The 26,563-nt window shown below is 41.4% G+C and overlaps 1 protein-coding gene across 3 annotated transcripts in view; it reads left to right on the top strand.

Moving 5' to 3' along the window:
* Nucleotides 1-329: 329 nt before the first annotated feature.
* Nucleotides 330-26,563, top strand: part of TASOR2 (transcription activation suppressor family member 2) — a 126,108-nt gene continuing 99,874 nt past the window's right edge. For all 3 annotated transcript variants that reach the window (XM_073652471.1, XM_073652472.1, XM_073652470.1), the window contains exons 1-3: nt 330-475; nt 21,466-21,575; nt 25,535-25,655. In XM_073652471.1, coding sequence (XP_073508572.1) covers nt 25,630-25,655 — 26 coding nt within the window. In that variant the 5' untranslated portion in view covers nt 330-475; nt 21,466-21,575; nt 25,535-25,629. The remainder of the gene's footprint in view (nt 476-21,465; nt 21,576-25,534; nt 25,656-26,563) is intronic.

The following is a 26,563-nucleotide window of genomic DNA, read 5'->3' as shown; positions in this document are numbered from 1 at the left end:
TGAAAACGCATTAATTCCGCATTGTGGGCACGCAGCCTAAGTGTTGCCTAAATGCCAAATATCCCTAACTTTTTGTGAGTATATAATATAGAGTACTCTTTCTTCCTGTGCCTCATTTAATACATAATCTAATAATTCTGAGCACAGGTCCCCTCCAGCCTGCTCTGTAGAATGGAGGGTGTATGAGCAGCTGCTGTCCTCTCCATCCTCGGCACTGAGCTGTGCACGCCGGAGCTGCGCACAGGAGCTCACAGGAAAGTCTCTCCTGCACAGGCAGCAGACAGGAAGTACGCCAGTGCAGGCAGAGCCTTCTACTTCCGGGTGAGCTTTCACTTTCTCTTCTTTTTTTTTCTTAGCGCAGGAATCACTTCCTGGAGTCAGTGCCCCCTCGGAGGACGGTGTGCTTGGTTAGCGTCAGACATTTTCTGCCTGCTGGAGGCTGTTGTGTACAGAAGCTGGCAGAAGTGGCCGGAGGGTAAGCGCTGGCCCGTGTGCCACCTCTGTATACGTGTCCGTGTCAGTTAGTCGGTGACGGCGGCGGCCGTTGCTGGCGCTGACTTTGCTGCTTTTCTCCCCACTGACTTTCCTACACTCGGTACCGGGCGCTGTCAGTGCGGGCCCGGTGGTGGCCATGGCGATGTACTGGTGCGGGCACACGGCGCACATCCAGCCTCGTCGTTGTGCGATGCTGCTGAGGACTTGTGGTCGGCTTCCCCTTTGCAGCCCTCTTTTCTTGGCAGTCTGCCCAAAACAAGTGTGACTAGTTACCTGGCGGCTGTTGAGCAATTCAGAAAAGACGCAAAGGACAGTAAAAAGTCGCATAGTCTGCACAGTGCAGGAGTGATGTCACTGGTGTGGACAGCCACTACAGGAGAACCTGCTTTACTAATACAGCCAATGAATTATATAAAGTGAGTAAAGGAGAGGATTCCTGTGGGATTATAAAGTGGCTGTCCCCATAGAGGTTGGACCTTCTTGTCGGGGTCCGCCATCCGTGCAATGCCCCGTCCAGCCTGTATAACGCGGATGCTGACCCCTCCGCCCTTGTTGAAGTAGCATTTGGTTTGGCCGGATGTGAAGATTGGAGGCAGAAAATAATTGTATTTTCACTTCCGAGGGCAACTCTTTCTCATGGAATGATTTTGAGCCAGACATTTAGGCTCTGGATTCATTAAGCAGTTTTTTTTTTTTTTTCTTGAAATGCTGGATTGGCATTTTTATGCAATTCCCAGCAAGCTTTGCCAACTTTTTGGAAAGTGGGTGGAGCTTAGATGGGGCGTGACCAAGCCTGCCCAACACATTAATAATTTATTTACACCAGCCCGAACAGATCACATTTCTGTTGGTTCATGGCAGTTGAAAGATGCGAGAAATTCAATAAACTGCGCGCACCTCTTCATGGATTTGGCGCATCTTACTGTAGCGCACACTTCATCAAGACTGGCGCACAAAACACCAGTCTTAATGATTTGGGCCCTTTGTTTTTGTCCTGTTAAATACATTTTTTTTTTGGCTAAAATGCTTTTTCTAGTTGGGTTTCATAAAAAATGTGACCCCGTGACTTCTACATCCTCTATTTATCACAGTACATAGCAGAATGAGTTGAGTCACCTCAGTCAGTGAGATCTGATGGTTCTAGTTTACAACCATTATCTCTCTTCTGACAGTCAATTTATGATCTGATCAGCTTTGATCTGGCCATAAATCAGCTTAGAAGATGGTTCAAGAGAAGAGAGATCGGGGTTACAATCTGCTGTCTCTCTGGTATCTTCGTGATTGGCTTATTCTGCAGCTATGTGCTGTGACACACTGACACTAGAAGCTATTGCAAAAATACTTTTTAGCCATAAATACGTTCATATAATTATATAATACCTTAATGGTGTTCACTGCCTTTAAAGGGAATCTGTCAGCAGGTTTTTGCTTTTTTATCTGAGGCCGAAAAAAAACAACATAACCATAGTTTTAAATTTTAAATATCTTTATTGGAACAACCTTAGTTGCTATAAAATATATGAAAACACAACACTATGATGCTACCAAACGGGGAAAGCAATCCAGACAATCATCAGCGTTAAGTGTGTATTATAGTGGTGATTTCCTACTCTTCCATAAAGTGTCTAGTGCACATAGTTTAAGACATTAATGCCCCAAATAACAATCTCATAACCTCAAAAGTAGTATCATCAAGGTAGGGCATAAAAACTGTATACTTACTCTAGCGCTTGGTCTGGTGTGTATCCCCGCGCCCCTACGCGCGTTTCACCCTCGCTTCTACGCCCCCCCGAAGAAGCGAGGGTGAAACGCGCGTAGGGGTGCGGGGATACACACCAGACCAAGCGCTAGAGTAAGTATACAGTTTTTATGCCCTACCTTGATGATACTACTTTTGAGGTTATGAGATTGTTATTTGGGGCATTAATGTCTTAAACTATGTGCACTAGACACTTTATGGAAGAGTAGGAAATCACCACTATAATACACACTTAACGCTGATGATTGTCTGGATTGCTTTCCCCGTTTGGTAGCATCATAGTGTTGTGTTTTCATATATTTTATAGCTACTAAGGTTGTTCCAATAAAGATATTTAAAATTTAAAACTATGGTCATGTTGGGTTTTTTCCGACCCTGGTCGTGTTTAGTCTAATGTTTGGAGTTTCATATATGTTATATAATTAAGGATACCAATGAGCTTACTACTGTTTTTAATCTGAGGGCAGCATGAGGTAAGGGCTCATACTGATTTCACCAATGTGACCCTTATTAGGCTGTGTGCTGTTGTTTCAACACAATGAGCGTTTTATTACTACCAGTCTAGGTGCCCACATGCCTCCTGGTGTAACTCAGCCCCCACCACTGATTAGCCACTCCCTGTCAATATACATTGTAAACAGAGAGCTGCTAATCAGGAGTGTGGGCAGGGTCAGCTCCATCTGCATCAGAGAAAATGGTTTGTCTCACAACTGCACTCAGTAAACTAAGTGATGCATCACTGGAATCAAGGTCTCTGCCCCTACATTATTCTGCTCTCAGATGAGGTAGCAAAAATCTAGTGACACATTCACTTTAAATCTACGTTCACACGGTGTTTTATTCACTCGTCAGTGGTTCTGTGAAGGATTACGTCCGAAACCCTGAAAAACGGGACATTAACGATGCAGACAGAGTCACTATGTGCTCGGTCGGACATCATTTTCTGCCCATAAACACAAACTTGAGTCAAGCTCCAAGACGCAGTTGACTAGTTTTTGGTGGCAGCTGCAAATATGCAGATACTGCCAAAAATGATGTCCGACTGAGCACAAACTGACTCCATCTCTATAATTAATGTCAATGGCCCCTTTGGCGCAAACATCCAAATCCCGTTTTTCAGGTCTTCAAATGTAAGCTGCGACAGGGTCACTGACAAGTGGATAAAACTGGATGAACATAACCTAATTTTTGAAAAGTAGCTTATCCATTAGAGAGGACCAAGTATGTGTGAACATACAATTTATTGTTTTTAGAGGGGTTATATTAGTATTTTTAAAAAACTCCATTACCATGTAATATGGACATTCAAATATTAAATTTCAGAAAAGGACATCCGTTTCATTATATACAGTGCTGGCCAAAAGTATTGGCACCCCTGCAATTCTGTCAGATAATACTCAGTTTCTTCTTGAAAATGATTGCAATCACAAATTCTTTGGTATTATTCTCTTCATTTAATTTGTCTTCAATGAAAAAAACACAAAAAGAATTATCCTAAAGCCAAATTGGATATAATTCCACACCAAACCTAAAAAAGGGGGTGGACAAAAGTATTGGCACCCTTTGAAAAATCATGTGATGCTTCTCTAATTCGTGTAATTAACAGCACCTGTAACTTACCTGTGGCACCTAACAGGTGTTGGCAGTAACTAAATCACACTTGCAGCCAGTTAACATGGATTAAAGTTGACTCAACCTCTGTCCTGTGTCCTTGAAGTTTAAAGCCCATGGCACTGTGGCTAACCTCCCTAGATGTGGACAGAAAAGAAAAATTGACGAGAGATTTCAACGCAAGATTGTGCGGATGGTGGATAAAGAACCTCGACTAGCATCCAAACAAGTTCAAGCTGCCCGACAGTCCGAGGGTACAACAGTGTCAACCCATACTATCTGTCGGCGTCTGAATGAAAAGGGACTGTATGGTAGGATACCCAGGAAGACCCCACTTCTTACCCCGAGACATAAAAAAGCCAGGCTGGAGTTTGCCAAAACTTACCTGAGAAAGCCTAAAACGTTTTGGAAGAATGTTCTCTGGTCAGATGAGACAAAAGTAGAGCTTTTTGGGAAAAAAGCATCAACATGGAGTGTACAGGAAAAAAAAGAGGCATTCAAAGAAAAGAACACTGTCCCTACAGTCAAACATGGCGGAGGTTCCCTGATGTTTTGGGATTGCTTTGCTGCCTCTGGCACTGGACTGCTTGACCGTGTGCATGGCATTATGAAGTCTGAAGACTACCAACAAATTTTGCAGCATAATGTAGGGCCCAGTGTGAGAAAGCTGGGTCTCCCTCAGAGGTCATGGGTCTTCCAGCAGGACAATGACCCAAAACACACTTCCAAAAGCACTATAAAATGGTTTTAGAGAAAGCACTGGAGACTTCTAAGGTGGCCAGCAATGAGTCCAGACCTGAATCCCATAGAACACCTGTGGAGAGATCTCAAAATGGCAGTTTGGAGAAGGCACCCTTCAAATATCAGGGACCTGGAGCAGTTTGCCAAAGAAGAATGGTCTACAATTCCAGCAGAGCATTGTAAGAAACTCATTGATGGTTACCGGAAGCGGTTGTTCGCAGTTATTGTGGCTAAAGATTGTGCAACCAAGTATTAGACTGAGGGTGCCAATACTTTTGTCCGGCCCTTTTTTGGAGTTTTGTGTGAAATGATCAATGATTTGATTTTTGCTTCATTCTCTTTTGTGTTTTTTCCTTGCAAGCAAATTAAATGAAGATAATAATACCAAAGAATTTGTGATTGCAATCATTTCAGGAAGAAACTGAGTATTATCTGGCAGAATTGCAGGGGTGCCAATACTTTTGGCCAGCACTGTGTATGTATGTGTATATGTGTATATATATATATATATATATATCTATCTCTCTATCCTTCCTTTGTGAAATAATTAATATAGTTATATATGAATAAAAACAGACAAATGTCCTGCAATTCCCTATGTATGAAACTATATTGGTTATTTCATAGAGGAAGGACTCCTTATATATACTTATAATGAAACAGATGACCTTTTCTCAAATGTAATATTCGTATGTCCATGTTATACGGTAATGGTGTTTTTTTTTAAGAATACTAATAAAATGTATTGTTCACACATGAACATAACCTAATCACAAGGTATTATCAATCGGGAAAGTGTCGTATATGTATGTGTGTGTGTATATATATATATCAGTACAGACCAAAAGTTTGGACACACCTTCTCATTTAAAGATTTTTTTTGTATTTTCTTGACTATGAAAATTGTACATTCACACTGAAGGCATCAAAACTATGAATTAACACATGTGGAATTATATACTTAACAAAAAAGTGTGAAACAACTGAAAATATGTCTTATATTCTAGGTTCTTCAAAGTAGCCACCTTTTGCTTTAATGACTGCTTTGCACACTCTTGGCTTTCTCTTGATGAGCTTCAAGAGGTAGTCACCGGAAATGGTCTTCCAACAATCTTGAAGGAGTTCCCAGAGATGCTTAGCACTTGTTGGCCCTTTTGCCTTCACTCTGCGGTCCAGCTCACCCCAAACCATCTCGATTGGGTTCAGGTCTGCTGACTGTGGAGGCCAGGTCATCTGGTGTAGCACCCCATCACTCTCCTTCTTGGTCAAATAGCCCTTACACAGCCTGGAGATGTGTTTGGGGTCATTGTTCTGTTGAAAAATAAATGATGGTCCAACTAAACGCAAACCGGATGGAATAGCATGCCGCTGCAAGATGCTGTGGTAGCCATGCTGGTTCAGTATGCCTTCAATTTTGAATAAATCCCCAACAGTGTCACCAGCAAAGCACCCCCACACCATCACACCTCCTCCTCCATGCTTCACGGTGGGAACCAGGCATGTAGAGTCCATCCGTTCACATTTTCTCCGTCGCAAAAGACATGGTGGTTGGAACCAAAGATCTCAAATTTGGACTCATCAGACCAAAGCACAGATTTCCACTGGTCTAATGTCCATTCCTTGTGTTCTTTAGCTCAAACAAGTCTCTTCTGCTTGTTGCCTGTCCTTAGCAGTAGTTTCCTAGCAGCTATTTTACCATGAAGGCCTGCTGCACAGTGTCTTCTTAACATTTGCTGAAGAGATGTGTCTGCTGCTAGAACTCTGTGTGGCATTGACCTGGTCTCTAATCTGAGCTGCTGTTAACCTGCGATTTCTGAGGCTGGTGACTCGGATAAACTTATCCTCAGAAGCTGAGGTGACTCTTGGTCTTCCTTTCCTGGGGCGGTCCTCATGTGAGCCAGTTTCTTTGTAGCGCTTTATGGTTTTAGCAAGTGCACTTGGGGACACATTCAAAGTTTGGCCAATTTTTCGAACTGACTGACCTTCATTTCTTAAAGTAATGATGGCCACTCGTTTTTCTTTACTTGGCTCCTTTTTTCTTGCCATAATACAAATTTGAACAGTTTATTCAGTAGGATTATCAGCTGTATATCAACCAGACTTCTGCACAACACAACGGATGGTCCCAACCCCATTTATAAGGCAAGAAATCCCACTTATTAAACCTGACAGGGCACACCTGTGAAGTGAAAACCATTTCCGGTGACTACCTCTTGAAGCTCATCAAGAGAATGCCAAGAGTGTGCAAATCAGTCATCAAAGCAAAAGGTGGCTACTTTGAAGAACCTAGAATATAAGACATATTTTCAGTTGTTTCACACTTTTTTTGTTAAGTATATAATTCCACATGTGTTAATTCATAGTTTTGATGCCTTCAGTGTGAATGTACAATTTTCATAGTCAAGAAAATACAGAAAAATCTTTAAATGAGAAGGTGTGTCCCAACTTTTGGTCTGTACTGTGTGTGTGTATATATATATATATATATATATATATATATATATGTGTATATGTGTGCGAAATGGTTGTCGTACTTGAAAACACCCCAGTGAATTGCAAGCCGGATATGATTGTCCTAGGTCTCGTCGTTGGCACTCACAGCAAACATCTGATAGTGCCCAGGGAAGCTGCTGGTAGTGTACTTTTGCAAGTCATCCGTCAGATTGGGAACTGCGTGTGCAGAGAGACACTGTTCTGAATCAGAGAGGGGGGTCCTTACCTCTCCTATGCTCATTTTTTTTCTAATTGGGCATATGGACAGGGGTTTTCTTCATGACACATCCCCATTAATTCATCCTCTTAGTTGTTGCAGGTTTACTAATGACAGCATCCAGTAATTCGTCAATTGAATCTTCTTCTTACTTTTTAGCCCTAACCTTTTACATTTGCTGCAATTTTAGAGGTTGCTTTTTTTATCTAAGCTGCCTGAGCCTGTCCAGGCACACCTTACAAAGCAGATGTAGCCAGCCTCTCCCAGCTGTAAACCTGGGAGGGATGTCAGCTGGAGTACGGAGTAGCTACCAAATCACTGGGGAATGTCTGGATTTGTGAGAAAGATGGCTGGTTTACTAATTCTTAATAGAGCACACAGTGCCCAGATAGAAAAGTATATTTATTCTAATAATTGGCATTTTATAACTTGTGTATAGTGTATATTTTTTTTTTTTAGAAGCCATCTAATGTTTGGAGTCTAGTATTAGGATTTTATTTGTTACGGTTTATGTACCGTATCTCATGCCACTGTATTTATCGCACAGTGAACCCCTCAGAGAATAGGTGTCATTGTCCTCGATAACACAAGGCTCAATAAATCCCAGGATGATTTGGCAAAACTGCCAAAAGGGTTTTTATTTTTTAAATATCTAAGATATGTACTATTACAAACTAAAAAGAGACAAGTTGACCAGCGGAGTGGTGTAAAATTCCACACCTGCTGTATACTGGTTGTTTTGAACAACAATGTTAGATCCATTTTATTGTACTTCTCAAAAAAAATGCTCTGGGCTAAGAAATTTTAAGATAAATATTTATCATGTATATGTAATGTGTGTTTTTGAAAACTGTTACAACAAACTTTCCTCTTTTAGGTAAGAGATGAGAAAAACACAAAGGTGGTTAATTCACCAAAGTCCCATTAAACAGCAAATCAAACAAAACATGTTTTTTTTTTTTAAATTGTACATTTTTATTGAAGAATTTTCAAGTTTTATAGAATATAAAATTTAAGAAAAATAAAACATTGTTATAAAGACAAATAACAGGTTTCAATGAAGACAATTTTTAAACCAGTTGTATAGCACAAAAATGCATTAAAGTATGAAAATAATGAATTATGGAATTAGTTAGAAATTCAGATTTATAACATTCTGAAAAGAGGAGAAGGCATACAAGACTTAGAATAGACAGGGAGGGGAAGGGACAGTATAGGAATTGGGATGTAAGGATGAGGAGAGGATTGAGTGAGTCAAAAAGGGTGACTCTCATATATTCAGGGGTATCCAGAAAATATCCTAAGGAGACCAGTTGAGATTGAATTTTTTGAAAACTTGTTTTCACACATTCCGCAAGTAGCCTAAATTATACAAAATTTAGAACACTGTTATTTATCAGTCATGTAATAGCATGGTCCTGTGTGTTATAACACCCAGATAGGAAATAGCATATAGCTGATATTAAGTAATGTATTAAAGGAGGACATAGCTGTTTCCAAAGGGTCAATTAAAAGGGTTGGTCACTATTAGGACAACCCCTTCTTGATCGAAATGTTTTGCCCTGATGAAATAAAAAAGCCTATACTCAACCTCCCGTGCCAGCACCGGTCCAGCTGTGTCTGCACTTGAGGTCTCAAGGCTCTTGTGCGGTTGTTTTGACACATGAGCCCGGTGGCCCATCAGCACTGGCGGCACAGGCCCCACCTTTGAATGAATTGAAAATTAAGAGAAAGTCAGAGGCCAGCCACAGCCCGGACTTCCTCTTGATGATCAATTCGCGTGAAGGTGGAGACAGTGAACGCACACCTATCCACACACTCAATCACCCTCCAGCCTCTCTACCATGGCCAAGACCAAAGAGCTGTCTATGGACACCGGGGACAAAGTTGTAGACCTGCACAAAGCTGGGATGGGCTACAGGACAATAGGCAAACAACTTCTTAAGAAGGTAACAACTGTTGGTGCAATTATTAGAAAATGGAAGAATCACAAGATGACTGTCAATCTTCCTCGTTCTGGGGCTCCATGCAAGGTCTCGCCTCGTGGGGTAAGGATGATTCTGAGAGAGGTCAGGAATCCGCCCAGAACTACACTGGAGGACCGGGTCAATGATCTGAAGAGAGCTGGGACCACAGTCTCAAACATTACCATTAGTAACAGACTACACCGTCATGGATTAAAATCCTGCAGGGAATGCAAGGTCCCCATGCTCACGCCAGCACATGTCCAGGCCCATTTGATGTTCACCAATGACCATCTGGATGATCCAGAGTAGGCATGGGAGAAGGTCATGTGGTCAGGTGAGACCAAAATAGAACTTTTTGGTATCAACTCCACTTACCGTGTTTGGAGGAAGAAGAATGATGAGTACAACCCCAACAACACCGTCCCAACCGTGAAGCATGCTGGAGTAAACATCATATTTTGGGGGTGCTTTTCTGCAAAAGGGACAGGACGACTGCATGGTATTGAAGGGAGGATGTATGGGGTCATGTATTGCAAGATTTTGGTCAACAACCTCTTTCCCTCAGTAACCGCATTGAAGATGGGTCGTGGCTGGGTCTTCCAGCATGACAATGACCCAAAACATACAGCCAGGGCAACTAAGGAGTGGCTCCGTAAGAAGCATTTGAAGTTCCTCGAGTGACCTAGCCAGTCTCCAGACCTGAACCAAATAGAAAAATCTTTGGAGGGATCTGAAACTCAATGTTGCCCAGCGACAGCCCCGGAACATGAAAGATCTGGAGAAGATCTGTATGGAGGAATGGGCCAAAACCCCTGCTGCAGTGTGTGCAAACTTGGTCAAGAACTACAGGAAACGTCTGACCTCTGTAATTGCAAACAAAGGTTTCTGTACCAAATATTAAGTTCTGTTTTTCTATTGTATCAAATACTTATTTCATTTAATAAAATGCAAATTAATTATGTAAAAATCAAACAACTGTGATTTTTCAGCATTTTTTTTTTTTAAGATTCTCTGTCTCACAGGCAGGTGAAGTGCACCTACGATAAAAATTACAGCCCTCTCCATTCTTTGTAGGTGGGAAAACTTTCAAAATAGTCAGTGTATCAAATACTTATATTCCCCACTGTATGTGCTTGAAAGGGTCCAGCAGCTGCAATACAGTGAAGACTGATAGGATTTACGGTACTTCTATTGCTGCTACTCCTGGCATTCTATTCTTTAAGCTTCATAATTTACAGGAATCCATCTTGCATGTAACACTACAACTACATCCAGCATGAAGACAGCAGCATATTCCCATATGTTCAGAAGCTGCACAGTATCCCCTCAAGCAGAGATATCTACCAGCTCAGAGGCAGGAAGTCTCTCAAAGATGTCAAAATTGAGAGAAAGCAGAGAACCTAACTTACTTCATAACATTTCCTAATAGCTGATGGGTAATCTTTGATTCCTTCGTGAATGCATTGAGTATCTTCAAATTCACAATTCATTAGCAACCGCAGAAGATAAGTCTTTTTCTGGTGGACGACGCTAATGCATTTCAAGGTGTAATAGCATTAACAAATCAATTTGAAAACTGCTGATTGGAGATAAAATTGCATGATGGTGAGGTTTTTAGGCATGCTCTGGCCGATTTCTATTGTCGTATCCTAAATGTTAACACTTATAGCGTGACACGGTATTATGTGACTATACAGTGGATATAAGTCTACAGACACCTGTTAAATTGCCAGGTTTTTAACATGTAAAAAAAACCATACCAATAAGAATCGTTTCAGACCTTTTTCCACTTTTAATGGGAACCTGTCACCAGAAAGAACACTATTAACCTGCAGATATGGGGGCTGCGCCAGCACTGGTTGAGTTACTGTTCTGAGAATACAGAGAGGCGGCTGTAACCGTGCCCCCGCCCCTGGATGAGACTCCCTCTACATTGGGGCCAGCTGTCAATCTGGGAGCGTGGTTACAGCCGCCACTCAGTATTTTCAGAGCTGTGACTGAACTTGTGTTGTTGCTGCCCATGACTGAAACCAAATTATTCCGGGGAGAATAAAGTTCATTTTTTCCCTGCATCGTTCGGCTAAATGTAGGCGCCGGGCAGGTTAGTAATGCTATTAACCTGCAGATTAACCACATATCTGCAGGTTAATAGTGTTTTTTTTTTTATGATGGGTTCCCTTTAATGTCACCCATCATCCATTAAGAAATTAGCTGAAATCATTTTGAGGGGGGAAAAACACAAATAATTGATTGCATAAGTGTGAACACCTGCTTATAATTGAGAATGTGGTTGTGTTGGGAATTAAACAATCACATTTAAACTCATGTAAAACAGTAGTCAGTACACAGCTGCCATCATTAAACTTGATTCTGATTAACCTCCTATAAAGTTTAGCTTTTCTAGTAGTTTTTTCCTGACATTTTCTTAGTTGCATTTTACAGCAAATGGTCTGTAAACAGCTTACAACACATCAAAGGGATCTCATTGTTGAAAGTTATCAGTCAGGAGAAGGATACAAAACAATTTTGAAGGCTTTACATATACCTTTGAATACTGTGAAGACGGATGTCAACAATGGCTTTAATTTGGCACAACAGTGACATTGCCTAGTACTGGATGTCCATCAAAAATTGCTGTAAAGTCAAGAAAAAAAAATTGTCTGGGAGATTGCTAAGAGGCCTACAACAACTTTAAAGGAGCTACAGGAATTTGTGGGGAGTACTGCATGTGACAATAATCTCCTGTATTCTTTGGCCTGTGGAATAGGGTGGCAAGACAGAAGCCTTTTCTTACAAATAAAAACATCCAAGCCCAGCTATGTTTGCCAAAACCTACATAAAGTTTGCCAAAAGCATGTAGGAAAATGTGTTATGGTCTGAGACCAAACCTGAACTCTTTTGGCAATCATCCAATTGGTATGTTTGTCAGAAAGCTAACACCGTGCATCATCACAAGGATACCATACTTACAGTGAAGCATGGTGGAGGCAGCCTTGAGGCAATTTTTTTGCCAGCCAGAACTGAGAATTTAATCAAGGTCGAGGGGAGTTATGAACAGTTCCAAATATCAGACAATTTTGCATCAAAACCTGCAGGCTTCTGTTGTACAGTAGATGAAGAGGAATTTCACCTTTCAGCAATTGAAAATCTGAGGGTTGACCTGAAGAGGGCGATATACAAGGTGATGCCCTCTCAATGTGACAGATTTGGAGCACTGCTTCAAGGAAGAGTGGGTAAAGATTGCCAACTCTAGATGTCATGCTGATAGACTCCTACCCAAAAAGACTGAATGTTGTCATAAATTCAAAGGGTACTTGAATTTTAAGAGTGTGCATATTTATGCAACCACATTATTTTAGTTTTGTTTATTTTTCTACCCAAAACGACTGTTTCTTTTATATTTGAATTGTACACAGGGCTGTGGAGTCGGAGTCGATATAAAATAGACCGACTCCAACTCCTAAAATATATAATAAATTGGGTACAGTAGTTCAATGCAGTTTGTGGGGAATATTTTTTCATAAGAATGTGGGAAAGTTATGAAATGTCCTATTCCTGATCTAAGGGTCTAGACATTTAGCGGAGATGAATCAGTGCTGCAGTAAATTTATCACCTAAACATGAGCCATGTATGAGGGACTCATGGAGTCAGTGTCATGGAAATTGAGGAGTCGGAGGTTTGGCTTACCGATTCCACAGCCCTAATTGTACAGATTATGGGTGACATTAAAGATGGAAAAAGTTCTGAAATGATTCTTCTTGGTATGAGGGTTGTTTGTTTTTTTTCCTTATAACGGGTGTGTAAATTTTTTTTTTTTTGTTATATCCATTGTATAAACTATAATATACGGTATTCATGCAGTTTAAGTAACAATCTGCTGTCTAACAGGTTTGTGTCTGCTCTCTATTGCTTCCGTGCCTGCGCTTGCTTTCTTATAGCAGGTCCTAACAAGCTAACACTTATACTTAACTAGTCAGCTTATACGAGATATATATGCTCTGGTGAAAAAAAAAAAATTATGCGATATATGTTACTCTGCATATTTTAACATGTATATTTTATTTGTATATTAAAGCACCACTCCAGCGGTTTTTATTTTACCGCTGGAGTGGTGCTTCTAATCGAAGGTCGCTGCACCTACTTGCATGATTATCTGTTACCGTCTTCACCTTTCATCACCTCCGCTCCAGTTGGTTTCCAGCAGTTTGTGACCTGCTGGATCGCGCCGGTGTTTGCTTGACGAGCCAGGGGTCACTTTTTAATGCAAGTCTCTCAGAGCTTTGTTCTGGCTCTCCTAAAATTGCATTGAGAGCTTGTGACTTCTGACTTCCAGCCAGTCAAAAGTTGCAGTCACGATGGCAGATCAGGACCAGAATGATGTTGATAAAAGGTGAAGACGGCGGCTGTTAAGTATAAGACTATAGGCAGAGAGACCTTAGATTAGAAACACCAGTCCAGCACTGAAAAAAAAAACCTCTGGCTTGGTGCTTTACGTTCCTCACCTAGGAGAATGGTTGAGTATCTAGGCTAGGGATGCACAAAGAAAAAGTTGCGTAGGATCACAGGAAAATGTAATTGAACGGTAGTGGTTTCCTCTGGAGAAGAATGGCCTTTTGAAATTAATGCTAGAAAAGGACAACTGTTTAGGTTGTGATTTTTCCTTTTCCCTTGTGATTCAGTTAAATAATATACAATATCAAAACAACTAACAATTACTTCATGAATCTTATGTCTCTCAATCATTGCCGGCCATGTGCTATCTGCTGCTGTCTGTTTCCCTCCAGTGGTCAAATGACCACTGCAGGCAATCATTGGCCTCAGCGCTGTTGATGTGATCGATGGCACAAGACTGCCTAGAAGCACTGATCTGCATTTGGGACTATGGCATGTGACTGTAGGGACCACCATTCCAAGTTAAAGTGATATTCCCATCTTCAAAATCCTATCCCAATATGTCATAGGTGTTATAATAATATTATCAAATACCTCCAATTAGAAATGTAGTATAGTTATGTGTGCTTACCCCAGGGCATTGCAGTAGCATAAGTATATATGGCTACTACCCAACCACTCAAATAGTGACCGTTATCTAATGGATATCTAATCTACTGCAATGCCCTGCACATGGGGAAAGTAACATAGTGACATAGTTTTTAAGCTTGAAGGAAGACTAAGTCAATCTAGTTCAACCCATAGCCTAACATGTTGATCCAGACATAGTAACATAGTGAATCAGAAGAACTATACTACATTTCTAATTGGAGTTATTTGCTAATACTATACCTACTACATATTGGGACAGGAATACCCCTTTACAGTTATTTTATTTTTTTGCATGTGATTTACCACCTTTTATGCAATTTTTTTTGATCCTGGAATAATCCATTTATCCTGTGCTGTAACCTAGAAGTCAATTTGACCCAAATGGTGATATATATATATATTTTTTTTTTTCCCCCTTGAGGCGTGGCTCTCACTTTTCTTTCTCCGGGCCAGAATGACTTTACGTTCAGCTCCTTCCTTTCTCCCTACAGTGTTCGCCACCTTAGTGAGGAGGTTGCTTTTCTTCCTTTTAGATACTTCTCTTCTCACTGAGCAATTCTTAAACAATCTGATGTCATTTGTGCAGCTCTGCTGTCTCAGATGCTTTGTCAACCCGGTATGCTCTGACATGGGGCTACCATGGTTTCAATCTGCTAATGTGGAAGATCGGTCTAAGCTAGGGCTCCTCTTCTGGGGCGCGGTCCACTTACCCCCTTGTGGTAGATGCCTCCTGAGTTATACACCTCCAGGAATATGTTCTTGTCTTCCATAGGGCTGCTACTTAGTCTTCAGTCCAAATCTGTGCGAAGCTCTTGCCTTTGCATCAGTGTTGCGAGTCTTAGCAGAAGGGTACTGAAAGAGACAGTTGCTCAGGTGGTAACCGATGAATTGCTATCCTTCCTTCTGCAATACTGGTATTAGTTGTAATTATCTAATATATATAATTGTCTTATCCCGTCTGTGTGTCCTTCTGTCCAGGAAATCCAGCGTCGCTGATTGGTCCAGCCGCGGCCAATCAGCGACGCAGGATTTCAGAAAAAAGATGGCCGTTAGCGGCTCATCTGCCGCACGGAGGTCAGCGGCGATGCAGCCGGGAGATAACCAGCGCCAGCCGGTCATCTCCCGGCTGCTCGCAGCAGAACTACCCCGACCGGCGGCGCCGCTGACCTCCATGCGGCTACCGTCGGGTGATCAGCGGCTAGGACCGCTGATCTCCCGAGGGTAAGTGTGAAGGGAGGACCGGGGAGCGGCACCGCCGGTCGGGATGCTTCTGCTGCGAGCAGCCGCTCATCTCCCGGCTGCTCGCAGCGGAAGTACCCGCACAGCAGCACCGCTCCCAGGCCCACACTAATATGACGCTGATTGGTTGCGGCCGGCGTCCGCGACCAATCAGCGATATTGGCGCCAAATTTAAACACCTCTGTGCTGATTGTGCCCGGTGTACCGCATACATATTATAGAATACACTTCATACTTCCTTTTTCTTTTTATTTATAATATTAATTGTTTAATACTTGCACATGATGAATATTTTGTGGTTTTTGATGTGTGTGTATATATATTTTTAGCATGGACTAACAATTGGGACGGTGGTCAATTTACCTCCTTTCCCAATGTTTTGTTGTATACAACAATAATATCTGTTTTTTTTCCAAGATGTATGTTTAGTGTCATCCTCCATGTGACAGCATACAACCCATGGTTTCTGTGGGTGAATACCAAAAATCCTCATTTTGACCACTTTTTGTGTTTTTTTTAGAAATGCAATAAGCAAAAAAGGCTTTTTTTTTTGCGTTTTAACGTACTGTTTATTTTATATTTTCAGAAATGGGACTTTTTTGGACTGAACAATAAAAATATATATATTTTTTTTCCTTTTATTTTTCAAATGGGGAAAAGAGGCAACTTTAAACGTAATTTTTTTACATTTTTTTTTTTTTTACTTGCGGTCATTTGATCACTTATACACTGGAATATAAAAATATTGCAGTATATATTTTAATTGTGCTTGTTTGGGTTGACTGTGTTGTGGATGTAATGCTTTCAGATTATGCTGAAATGATGTGGAAAATCCGTAGCAAATCTGCAATTTGTGAATATAACCTTATAGTTCCTTTATTATGGCGGGTCTCTAGGAGTGAGCAAAAAACTGCATATTGATTGCACTCTGGGGAAAGCAAGACTTCCTTGGTATTGCACATTAGATTTCGTCAAGACGTTAATAACAGGTCCATTACTTAAGTGCGCACACATGCATATAATAAGCATGCATGCACAGTCTGTATGGCATCTGATTTTTTTTTTTTTTTTACCCACCATTAGACTTGAACGGGTGAGTCTCATTCAATTTTTGGAAGAAACTAGTGCATGCTGAGTTTTTTTCACTTGCAGATGTAATAAGTGAAAAAAAAAGTTCATCTACATTGAATAACATCGGTCCGAGTGTGGTCCGTTTTTTTTCACGGATAGCACTTGGATCGAAAAAATACAGGCATGTGAACGAGCCTTTATAGTGGAAATCTGTTGAGATAAAAAAAAAAAGAGTATTTAAATGGTGAAATGCCCCCAAAGATCTTTCATGATTTCTGGGGGGAGGGGAACAATGTGTGAATTACTGTCACTTGCAGAAAAAGTCTGGAGTGTCAAGAGTCACTCTCATCTCATCAGTCCATAAAACTTTTGAAAAAATCTGTCATCAGATAATTCTTGGCCCAGTCCTGACGTTTCAACTTCTTTGTCTTGCTCAGTGGTGGTTGGGTTTCAACCTCCTTATGTTAGCCGTGTCTGAGCACTAAACTCCTTGTTCTTCTGGGCGCTCCAGGGAGGTTGGAGCTCTGGAATATGACAGCACTGGAGGATAAATATGTCCTGGCCACTTCACATTTTGATTCTTTTAAAATCTTTGGCAATTTAATGTGCGTCTTTTTCTCCCCCCCCCCCCCATGACTGCACCATGGAGAGAAGAGATCCGCCCTTCAAGGACAGGAAACCTACAGATAAAAGGGCGGTACCTCTCTCCCGCTTCAGTTGGTTTCCTGTCCTTGACGGGATCCTACAGTTGCGGAGGAGGCATACCTGCGGGGTGCCTAAAGATGATCTTCATGGGATGCCAGGCCCGGCCAACCTTACCCACTACTTGGGATAAGAGACTCTGCAGCTCCAGCATTGAGGAAACCCCGAAATTTACCTCTGAACTTAGAGACCTAATTAAGTCACAGGTCGAAGATATCATTAAATCCTTTCGGGGGCGTAAATGGTTAAAAAAAAAAACTAAAACCATATCCCCCGAGTCCAGATCTAGCAGTTCTGAGAATGGCGGAGATTCGGACACATCCGTCTCTTCATCTTCCTCTTCCTCGTCTACAGATAGAGGAGGACGGAGCTGTTTCCCTATCGAGGAAACGGGCCTCATTAAGGCAGTCAGGTGTACCATGGGGTTAGCAGATCCCTGGCCCAAGAAATCTATCCAGGACATAATGTTCCAGGACGTAATGGTCTAGAGCAAAAAAAGAGGAGATCTTTTCCACTAAATGAGCATGTTCACTCTTTAATTAAGAGAGTGGAAAAGACCGAAGAGGAAGGGCTTCCTTTCCCCTAAACGAAAGTACCCGTTCGATGACCCTGCATGTTCCTTTTGGGAGAAAGCGCCAAAACTGGACGTCGCCATAGCCAAAGCCTCAAAGAAATACTCCCTTCCATTTGAGGACATGGGCGTCTTAAAAGACCCCATGGATAAAAAAGCAGACACCTTCCTAAAGGGTTCCTGGGAAGCCACTGGGGGTGGTTAAATCCTGCGGTAGCTGCCACATGTACGGCCAGGTCATTAATGGTCTGGATGGACCAGCTTGAAACACAACTGAGGCAAAAAATATCTAGAGACACAATTCTTGAAACTATCCCGATAATGAAAGGGGCAGCAGCCTTCCTAGCTGACGCCTTGGCGAACTCCGTCAGATTAGGTGCTAGGGCAACAGGGCTCGCTAACGCGGCCAGACGAGCCCTCTGGTTCGAATGTTGGCCCGGGGATCTACAGACTAAATCAAGATTGTGCTCCATCCCCTGTGAGGGCGAGTTTCTATTCAGGCCTGCCCTTGATGACATCGTGGAAAAAGCAGGGGACAATAAGAAGCGGTTCCCTATCCTGTCTAACACTGCTTACAGAAAACCTTTTCGGAGCAAAAGGTTTATCCGTAGAAACCCCCCCCTCCCCCCAAAGAGCAGGATAGGTGGGAAGAAAGGAGAAGGAAGACCAAAGGGTTCCTATTTAACAAACCCCCCCCCCCCCAACGATAGCAGAAAGCCCTCCCAATGAGGATTTGTCCCGGGTGGGGGGGGAGGCTATCAGGCTTTCTCCCAGCCTGGGAATTAATATCCGACAGCTCATGGATTCTGAGCCTAATACAATCGGGCCTTGAAACTCCAGTTCCTCACATTCCCTCAGCCAAACTTTGTCGTGACCCCCGAAAGGTCCTCAATCGAGGAGCAGCTGGCCTTTGAGCAGGAAATCCGGGACTGGTAGGGAAGGCAGTCCTTCAGGAGGTCCCAGGGGGGGGAGGAAGGCAAGGGCTTCTATTCTCCTTTATTCCTAAGGAAAAAAACAGATGGGATATACAGGACGATTGTAAATCTAAAAAAGCTGAGCAAACTTTTGAAGGTGGAAGCCTTCAAAATGGAAACAATAAAATCATCAGTAAAAATGCTGTTTCCCGATTGTTTCATGGCCGTCCTGGATTTAAAAGACGCTTATTATCACTTCCCGATACACAAAGACTACCGAAAGTTCCCCAGAGTAGCAGTTCCTATAGTTGGAGTGGTCAAACACTATCAATATACGGCCCTCCCATTTGGCATCGCCATAGCCCCAAGGGTTTTCACCAAAGTTGTTGCATAGGTAATGGCTCATCTAAGGGAACAGAACACCCTGGTCGTCCCATACCTAGACGACTTCCTGGTAATAGGCAGCTCCTTCCTAAACTGCAAATCCCATCTGGGAAAGGTCATGGATCCTTTGACTCGCTTAGGATGGCTTTTGAATATGGAAAAATCCAAAACAGAACCATGCCAGATACAGGAATACCTAGGCATCGTGCTGGATTCAAAAAGACAGGAGTGTCGTCTCCCCACAGGTGCTACGATAGAGCAGATATGTAGAGCGGCAACCTGGTCTTCCACCTCTACCTTCTTCAATCACTACCGGCTAGACTTAACCTCTTCTTCAGACCTTACTTTTGGGAGAAGGGTTCTAGAAGCTGTGGTCCCCCCCCTAATGAGTCACTTCTCTGTAATTCTCTCCGTGGTGCCGTCATGGGGGAAGGCGAAAGACATAGTTACTTATCGGTAACGGGATTTCTCTGAGCCCATGACGGCACCCGTTCATTCCCTCCCTTCACGTGTGGGTGCGCACACTTATTAGTTACCTGTTGTAGCCACGTGGTGTTTCTGAGTTCTTAAATTGTAACATTTTGTGTTACTAACCTGGTGGTCCTCTCATGCTCTGTAAACAACTGATGCGGGAGAGAAGTACCGCCCTTTTATCTGTAGGTTTCCTGTCCTTGAAGGGCGGATCCCCTCTCTCCGTGGTGCCGTCATGGACTCTGAGAAATCCCGTTACCAGTAAGTAACTACGTCTTTTTTTAACATTTTTTACGACACTGTTGACTATTTGCAACAAAACTTTTGATGGTTCTGTAATTACAGCCCTTTGCGATTTCAAGAGTGCTGCTTCCCTCTAAGACTTAACAATTGTTGACTTTTCAGAGGCAGGTACACTTCTATTTTAGGCTATTTTGCCTGAGGAAAACAAGCTGCCATATAATTCTCTACAACTTGATAAAGGGGGTTTTATCTTTAGGCCGCACCCTTCCTCATTACATAAATACACATCACCTGATCTGCGGCATCCAATAAGCAGTCAAGTTTATACAGTGCCGGAGTTGGAAAATCTGCATAAAAATATGGTCAAAATACTAATAATTTCTGGACACAGTGTAGCTCATCTAAATGGGCAATAACACAGAAATATATTTTGTTCAGTTTTATATGTAAAATTAATAGGATAAAAAAATGTAATCTTAGCCAAAAGTATTAGTATTGTGGCTATACTGTAATCTGATCACCACATCCTGTTCCTGCTTTATCGTATTGTCATGCACACAAACTTCAGTTTGTATGTTTGCATGATCACTGTCAGAGAAATTTATAAAGTCCATTGTTTCATTATTACAGTGTACTCAATTTGTTGAGGAACATTTAGGCTGTGTGCCCACGATGGTGGTATTTCCGCCGCGGAAACGCATTAAAATCGCTTGTTAAGATGTCTGTCATGTTCCCCAATGATGATCCGCGAAATTTCCGCTGCGGATTATCATTGCGGAAAAATCCGCAGCACAACCGTTTATTGTGCGATTTCGTGTATACATGCGGACGTTATGCGGTACAATGTGCGGATGGTACCCGGGTCTGGAGAAGAGAAGACTCTCCTCCAAACCGGGTACCATGGTACCTGTAAGTTAAAAAAGAATTATAAAGTTAAAAATAAAAATATTCATGCACACCTCTCTGGCGGCTCCAGGTGGCGTCCTCTCTCCTCGGCGGCCCGCGGTGTACTGGTAGGACCTGCGGTGACGTCATTTAGTCAGCTGATGGACACGCGACCGGGATGCCGAGGAGAGAGGACGCTGCCGGGAGGAGACCGGCGGCTGCCAGAGAGGTGAATATAAGTTTTTTTTTATTTGTTTACTTTTGAATTCTTTTTACTTTAGTTGCAGCATTTGATAGTGGAAATATCCTCTAAGTTGGTCACACAATTCAAAACCATGCCAGTTGCATGGATTTATATTGTGTGACCAACTTGTCAAGCTCTTTTCCAAGTGATTCTCAAAATCCCTTGGAAAAACGCTTGGAAAAAAAAATGCATGTAAAATCCGCATGTGTTTTTTCTGCCAAGTAGATGCAGAAATGCTCAGGAAATTTTTGCTTCAAATCTACATCGTGGGCACATACCCTAAATCTCAGTATTGCTTTGGACTGCAGCTGTAGCTCAATGGATAAAATCAATAACTAGAACATTAATAAATCTTAGTGTAGGCCTATCCTTAATGTTGTGCGCTAACCAAAGTTATTATATCTTGTTTTGCAGGTACTCCTTAAAGGGGTTGAGGAAATCTGTCAATTCCTGAAGCACAATATTAGTTGAGCATGAGCGTTCTATAGAAAATGAAAAGCCTTCAAGTTCTTAAAGTAATACAGGTAAAGTGTCCTGGATCTAATCTTAGTAGTAGTAATTTCTGCTAATGCCTATGACTGAGCAGCAAGAGGAGCAATTCTTATTGTCTGCCAAGGATGTGGTGTCGATAAACCGGACTCCAGCTGCTTTGTAAATGACTCTCATACAATGATCAGTACGATAAAGAGTTGGTGCGAAAAGATTCGCACCATCTGGTTCATCAGCCATATTGGTAATCTGAAGCCAATGGACGGGAGCTCTGAGAACCGCCTCCTACCTGACGGCATCCAAAGCTCATCTTTTAATTAGCTAGCCTGTCATTAAAAAAAACAAGCCGTGTCAGGTACGAGGCAGTTCTCGCAGCTCCTGTCAATAGGACACATTCCACTGATGTGGCCAATGGACCAGGTGGTGCGAATCTGTTCACGCCAACTCTAATACTAAGAAATGTACTGTAGTAAAATGAAAGTAAATATGCAACTGACTTTGCATTTCATACACTAGTTATACAACATTATTAATTACATTAAAGAGTTTGTATCAAGTTCAAAAGTGATCACTTAACCATAGGATGGGAGATAACTTGGTCATTGGTGGTTCTGCTGTTGATGCACCCAACCATCATGAGAATGAGCTCTGTAGAGACTGCTCACCACTTCTCTTTACATTGTCTACACGAGAGGTAAGAGTACAGCACTTTGCAGAGTGGATATGTGATAACTTATTAACTCCAGTATAAAAATATTAAATGATTTTAACGTCTGTACATTTCTACTGTCTGCCACCCCTCAGGCCTGGTTTCTGGTATTATTCTCATGGTGTGTAGTGTTTTTCTCATCAAGTAGAGAATACATGGCTGGCTGTTTATCACTGAGCCTGTTTCACTTGTGGTAAACTTTCAATTTTATCATCAGCAATGCCTTAAAGAAGCACTCCCATGAAGTTTTTTGTTTAAAAATCTGTGTGTGTGTGTGTGTGTGTGTGTGTGTGTGTGTGTGTATTCTCATCTATCGCCACCTTCACCAGGATCCAGCGCCGTTCTGCTCCTCTTCCCAGTGATATCACCGCACTGCAGACTCTCCGGGCCACGCTACTTTTTATGTAAATTGGAAGTGACTTTTACAGTGTAAGCCTATGGAGCATCAGAGTGCACCTCCATAGGCTTAAATTGTAAAAGAGACTTCCAAGTCACATATGGAGCATAGATTGATCCGGAGAGTCTGAAGTGCTGTGGCGTCACTGAGAAGAGGAGAAGGCGGCGATAGATGAGAATATTAGCACTTACACTACATTCACATATACACATATACACAGATTTATAATAAAAAAATCTTTGTGGGATGCTTATTTAACATTTTTCTGCATCAGCACGTTTTAACATATGGCAGTAGTGCTATGGCTTACAGCTGAATAGACTCTTATCCCTGAATAAAAAAAAAATGATATTTTTTGAGGGGGAGTGATGTGAGGTACCAGTAAAGAGAAATCTAACACAAAAGCCATAAGCTAATCAGACTGGAAGTGCACCGGGTATGTCAGTGACTTGTACAGCTTCTTACAAGGCACCGATACGCCCTCAGTTCACTTCAAGACTGGTTTGCAAATGGCTTCTACTATAGATTTTCTTAAGAATGGCTCATCGATTAACTGCAAAAATAATTATTTTTATTAGAGACCAGTACGTACATAGGTACAGCACTCAGTGTGTAAAAACTGAGACCGATTCTGCTTAATAAGTGATTAAAATAACTGATTCCTGCTATTTACAGCACTGTCTGGAGCATACAGAGATTCCTTTGGTCAGTGTATGAATACATTGACAACTGGGTTATACAGTGTCATACTCTGCACAGACACCCCGCTGACAAGGAGAGCCGTAATGTTCATTTTGGCAATTTATTCATACATTTTCAAGAGGGATAATAGAAGATTGGCTCAATGCAACAGAAAGATTAAAAAAAAAATCTTCATTAATGCATAAACACATTTTAAATAGAAACGTGAATTTTCAAAAATACTTTCATTCTCATTTCCTGAGTTTTTGAGAAATAGAACAAGCTTTTCTATGCGTATGCTTCCTGTTACGTGTCCTCAACTTTTACTAATGTGTTTGTATTAAAGGAGGTGAAATGACAGGAAGTTGATGAATGAGTCTGTAGACCCAACCCTGACCAATGCACAGCATGCATATTACTGCAGCAATGGAGAGAGAAACCTGAAGCAATAATTATTGTAGTGAATGTACGTCTTCCGGAAGCAAAGGAAAAAGATGCATTTCACAACCGCTCCCCTTCTCTCTTCCTTGCCAGTATACAGATGCTGTAAGGACGATGGGTAAAGCAGCTATGGGAATACTCTGCAGCCTCTCTGCCCTAGTAACCAAATTACTCCCACTTGTAACAATTTACATGGCAGCGGTGAATTAGGGATTTCTGATCAATTCATGTACAAATGAAGGTTTGAATGTAAACATGGGTTTTGTTAAAAAGAAAAAAAAAAAAAAGAATGAAAAAAGTGCTTTTATGATTTATTATTGGTGAATGTCAAGTTCGTTTTCACATTTAGAAATAGTAGTTGTGCTGGTAATTACATATATAAAGCATTTTTAAAATCTAGAAAAGCAATTCTGCTATATATGCAAGTTGTGGTATAAGCAGAGTGTATGGAATGTGAATTGGAAGGTAACTGTATGTAAACGGGAAGAGTTGGCAAAAACAAATAATTAGATCCCAGTTTTATTATTATGGTGCAGAGCTGAGTTTCTGCATGGATCATAGTACTTTTTCTGTTTTGATATGTGAAGCTATAAGGTTTGGTCACGAATGGGGAATAAATGAGTTAACACTGCTGCACCTTCCCATTGTATGCCAGGCAGGATTTTCATCGTAACATGCGCAATATTGCCTTACAGCATGAATGCCTGCTGGAAAAAATAGTGCTGGCACGTGAAAAATGTCAGCTTGTTCCTGATCTGCTTCACTGCCTTTTATCCAGACAGTGAGAACATGCTAACAAGGTGGAAAAGTTTCATAAATCTGCCACACTTGGTCTTAAAAGTGGGACCTTCATTTATTTGGCATTCTGTATGAACTTTTTGGGCCTGATTCATCAAGATCAGCGTCTTGAGGGGGCATGCTGGAGTCAGACGCTACTGGCTCATGAAGAGGTGCAGAGCATGCCTCTTCATAAATCTGGAGCATCGGACGAGTAACGAAGTGTGCGCCAAGTAAGACTTGAAGCGTAGGGAATGCCACACCTCCTTATCAATTAGACAAGCTGTGGCGTCACGCCCCAACTATGCCCGTTTTGTCGAAGCTGGGAGAAACTGGTGTGAAAATGGAAAAAGTTTGAGTTTTACCCAAAACTCTTGAGTTGTGCCTAAATTTTGTGGATTTTCAACGTTTTATGCCATAATTATTGAGTGAAAGCTTTGATGAATCGGACCTTTTATTTTTAAACATTGTAGCCCCAATTCATCTTTTTATTTTTTTTAGAAGTCCCTTTCCTTTTTTGTTTTGTGGTATCAATTGCTGTTTTTGGCACCACATTAACCAAAATGAAGCATGCGATTCATGAATTTAATGCAAAGAAAAGGGCTTCCCTTCTGTCTTGAGCTATTTTTGCAACTTTTAGCGCCAATAATAGTTAAAAATTGTGGCAGAATACTGGCGTTCCCAAAAATACACCAGAGGTGGACTATAGTGAAGTTGCGCCTTTTAAAAAGTCGCAGTTGATGAATTGGGCGAAAACATCTGAAATTGCTAGACTCTGCCCACCAAGAGAAAGCAAAATAACAGCCAAGAACTTATAAAATAAACTTAAAGGCGCAAATAGAATAATGAATTGGGTGCAAACAAAAAAAGTGCAAAAGCAATGATGAATCGGGCCCTTTTTCACCACTGCAATGCAATATTCTGATATGATTATATTGTCATGCTCAACTTCTGTGCTGACTTATATGGAATTTTTTTTCTCTTTTCAGGCATGATCATATGGATTTCACAATGGCAGGCGACTTCATAAGTCATTGCCGATCTTCTGAAATATAATTGTTTCCTACTTTCTGACTAGCAAAGCATGCAGGTCCTAGAGGACTCTGATATGTAAGCAGTTGCTACATTTTGTTGTATAGATACAATCCTATTTTCGCAATTAACTTTGCACAGTCTGTTTTATCCATGAAAACAGTTATATTGGATGTGTAAAAATGCACAAAAACACTGTTTATGTAGGCACGGTCTACTGTATATTCCACCTGCTGTCTAGTGGTTTGGGTGTAGGCAGGTAAGCCTGTGCCCTCTGGGGCATAGTTGTTAGCATTAGCTCTGCTTGCAGGCTTTGACCTAGCAACGTTTCTTCAGCATTTTAATAACACTAGCCAAGCCCTTTGGCTATGTAGACCAGGCTTCTGAAACCCATTTTATTAACATTAATACATAAATGAAGACCATGCCTTTTTACAGTATCCAAATAACTAGTATCCATTTGTGCCTAATATTACCATAGTATGCTCAAAGGGAGATGACTAATACTTTTATCTGGTGTCCAAGTGTTGCCATACAGTATTGTATCACATAAAACACATAATTATTGCCAACATTCACTGGCTAAATCGTACAGCCTTATGGTGCTCAAATAATTGTGCCATAAATTGCAATAAATAATACCAACGTGAATTCCTAAAATAATACACTGCACAGAGCTCAAGTAATACCTCTCACATTGCCACTATATGGTGACCAAACAAATATCCCACACATCACTGAAATAAAATGCTGAGTACCAAAATACCACCTATTCAGTGCCTAGATATACCCATGTAAACAACGGGTTGCTGTGTAATCATGTATGCTTGATGTTTGGAAAAAGACCAAATCAAGCGCTGACCATACTTCATTGCTTGATGTTTGGAGATTCATTAGATAGGCAAGATTTTTCCTCTCCTTGTCTGTGGGTCCTATACAGATAAGTTGCACCAGAATTGTCTAGGGCTACTTCATATTGCTTTTTT

This window comes from Phyllobates terribilis, unplaced genomic scaffold (genome assembly GCF_046119375.1).
Source record: "Phyllobates terribilis strain yellow unplaced genomic scaffold, ASM4611937v1 Scaffold_11__3_contigs__length_659146591, whole genome shotgun sequence".
Classification (NCBI taxonomy): Eukaryota; Metazoa; Chordata; class Amphibia; order Anura; family Dendrobatidae; genus Phyllobates; species Phyllobates terribilis.
This window is presented reverse-complemented; position numbering and strand designations above follow the sequence as displayed.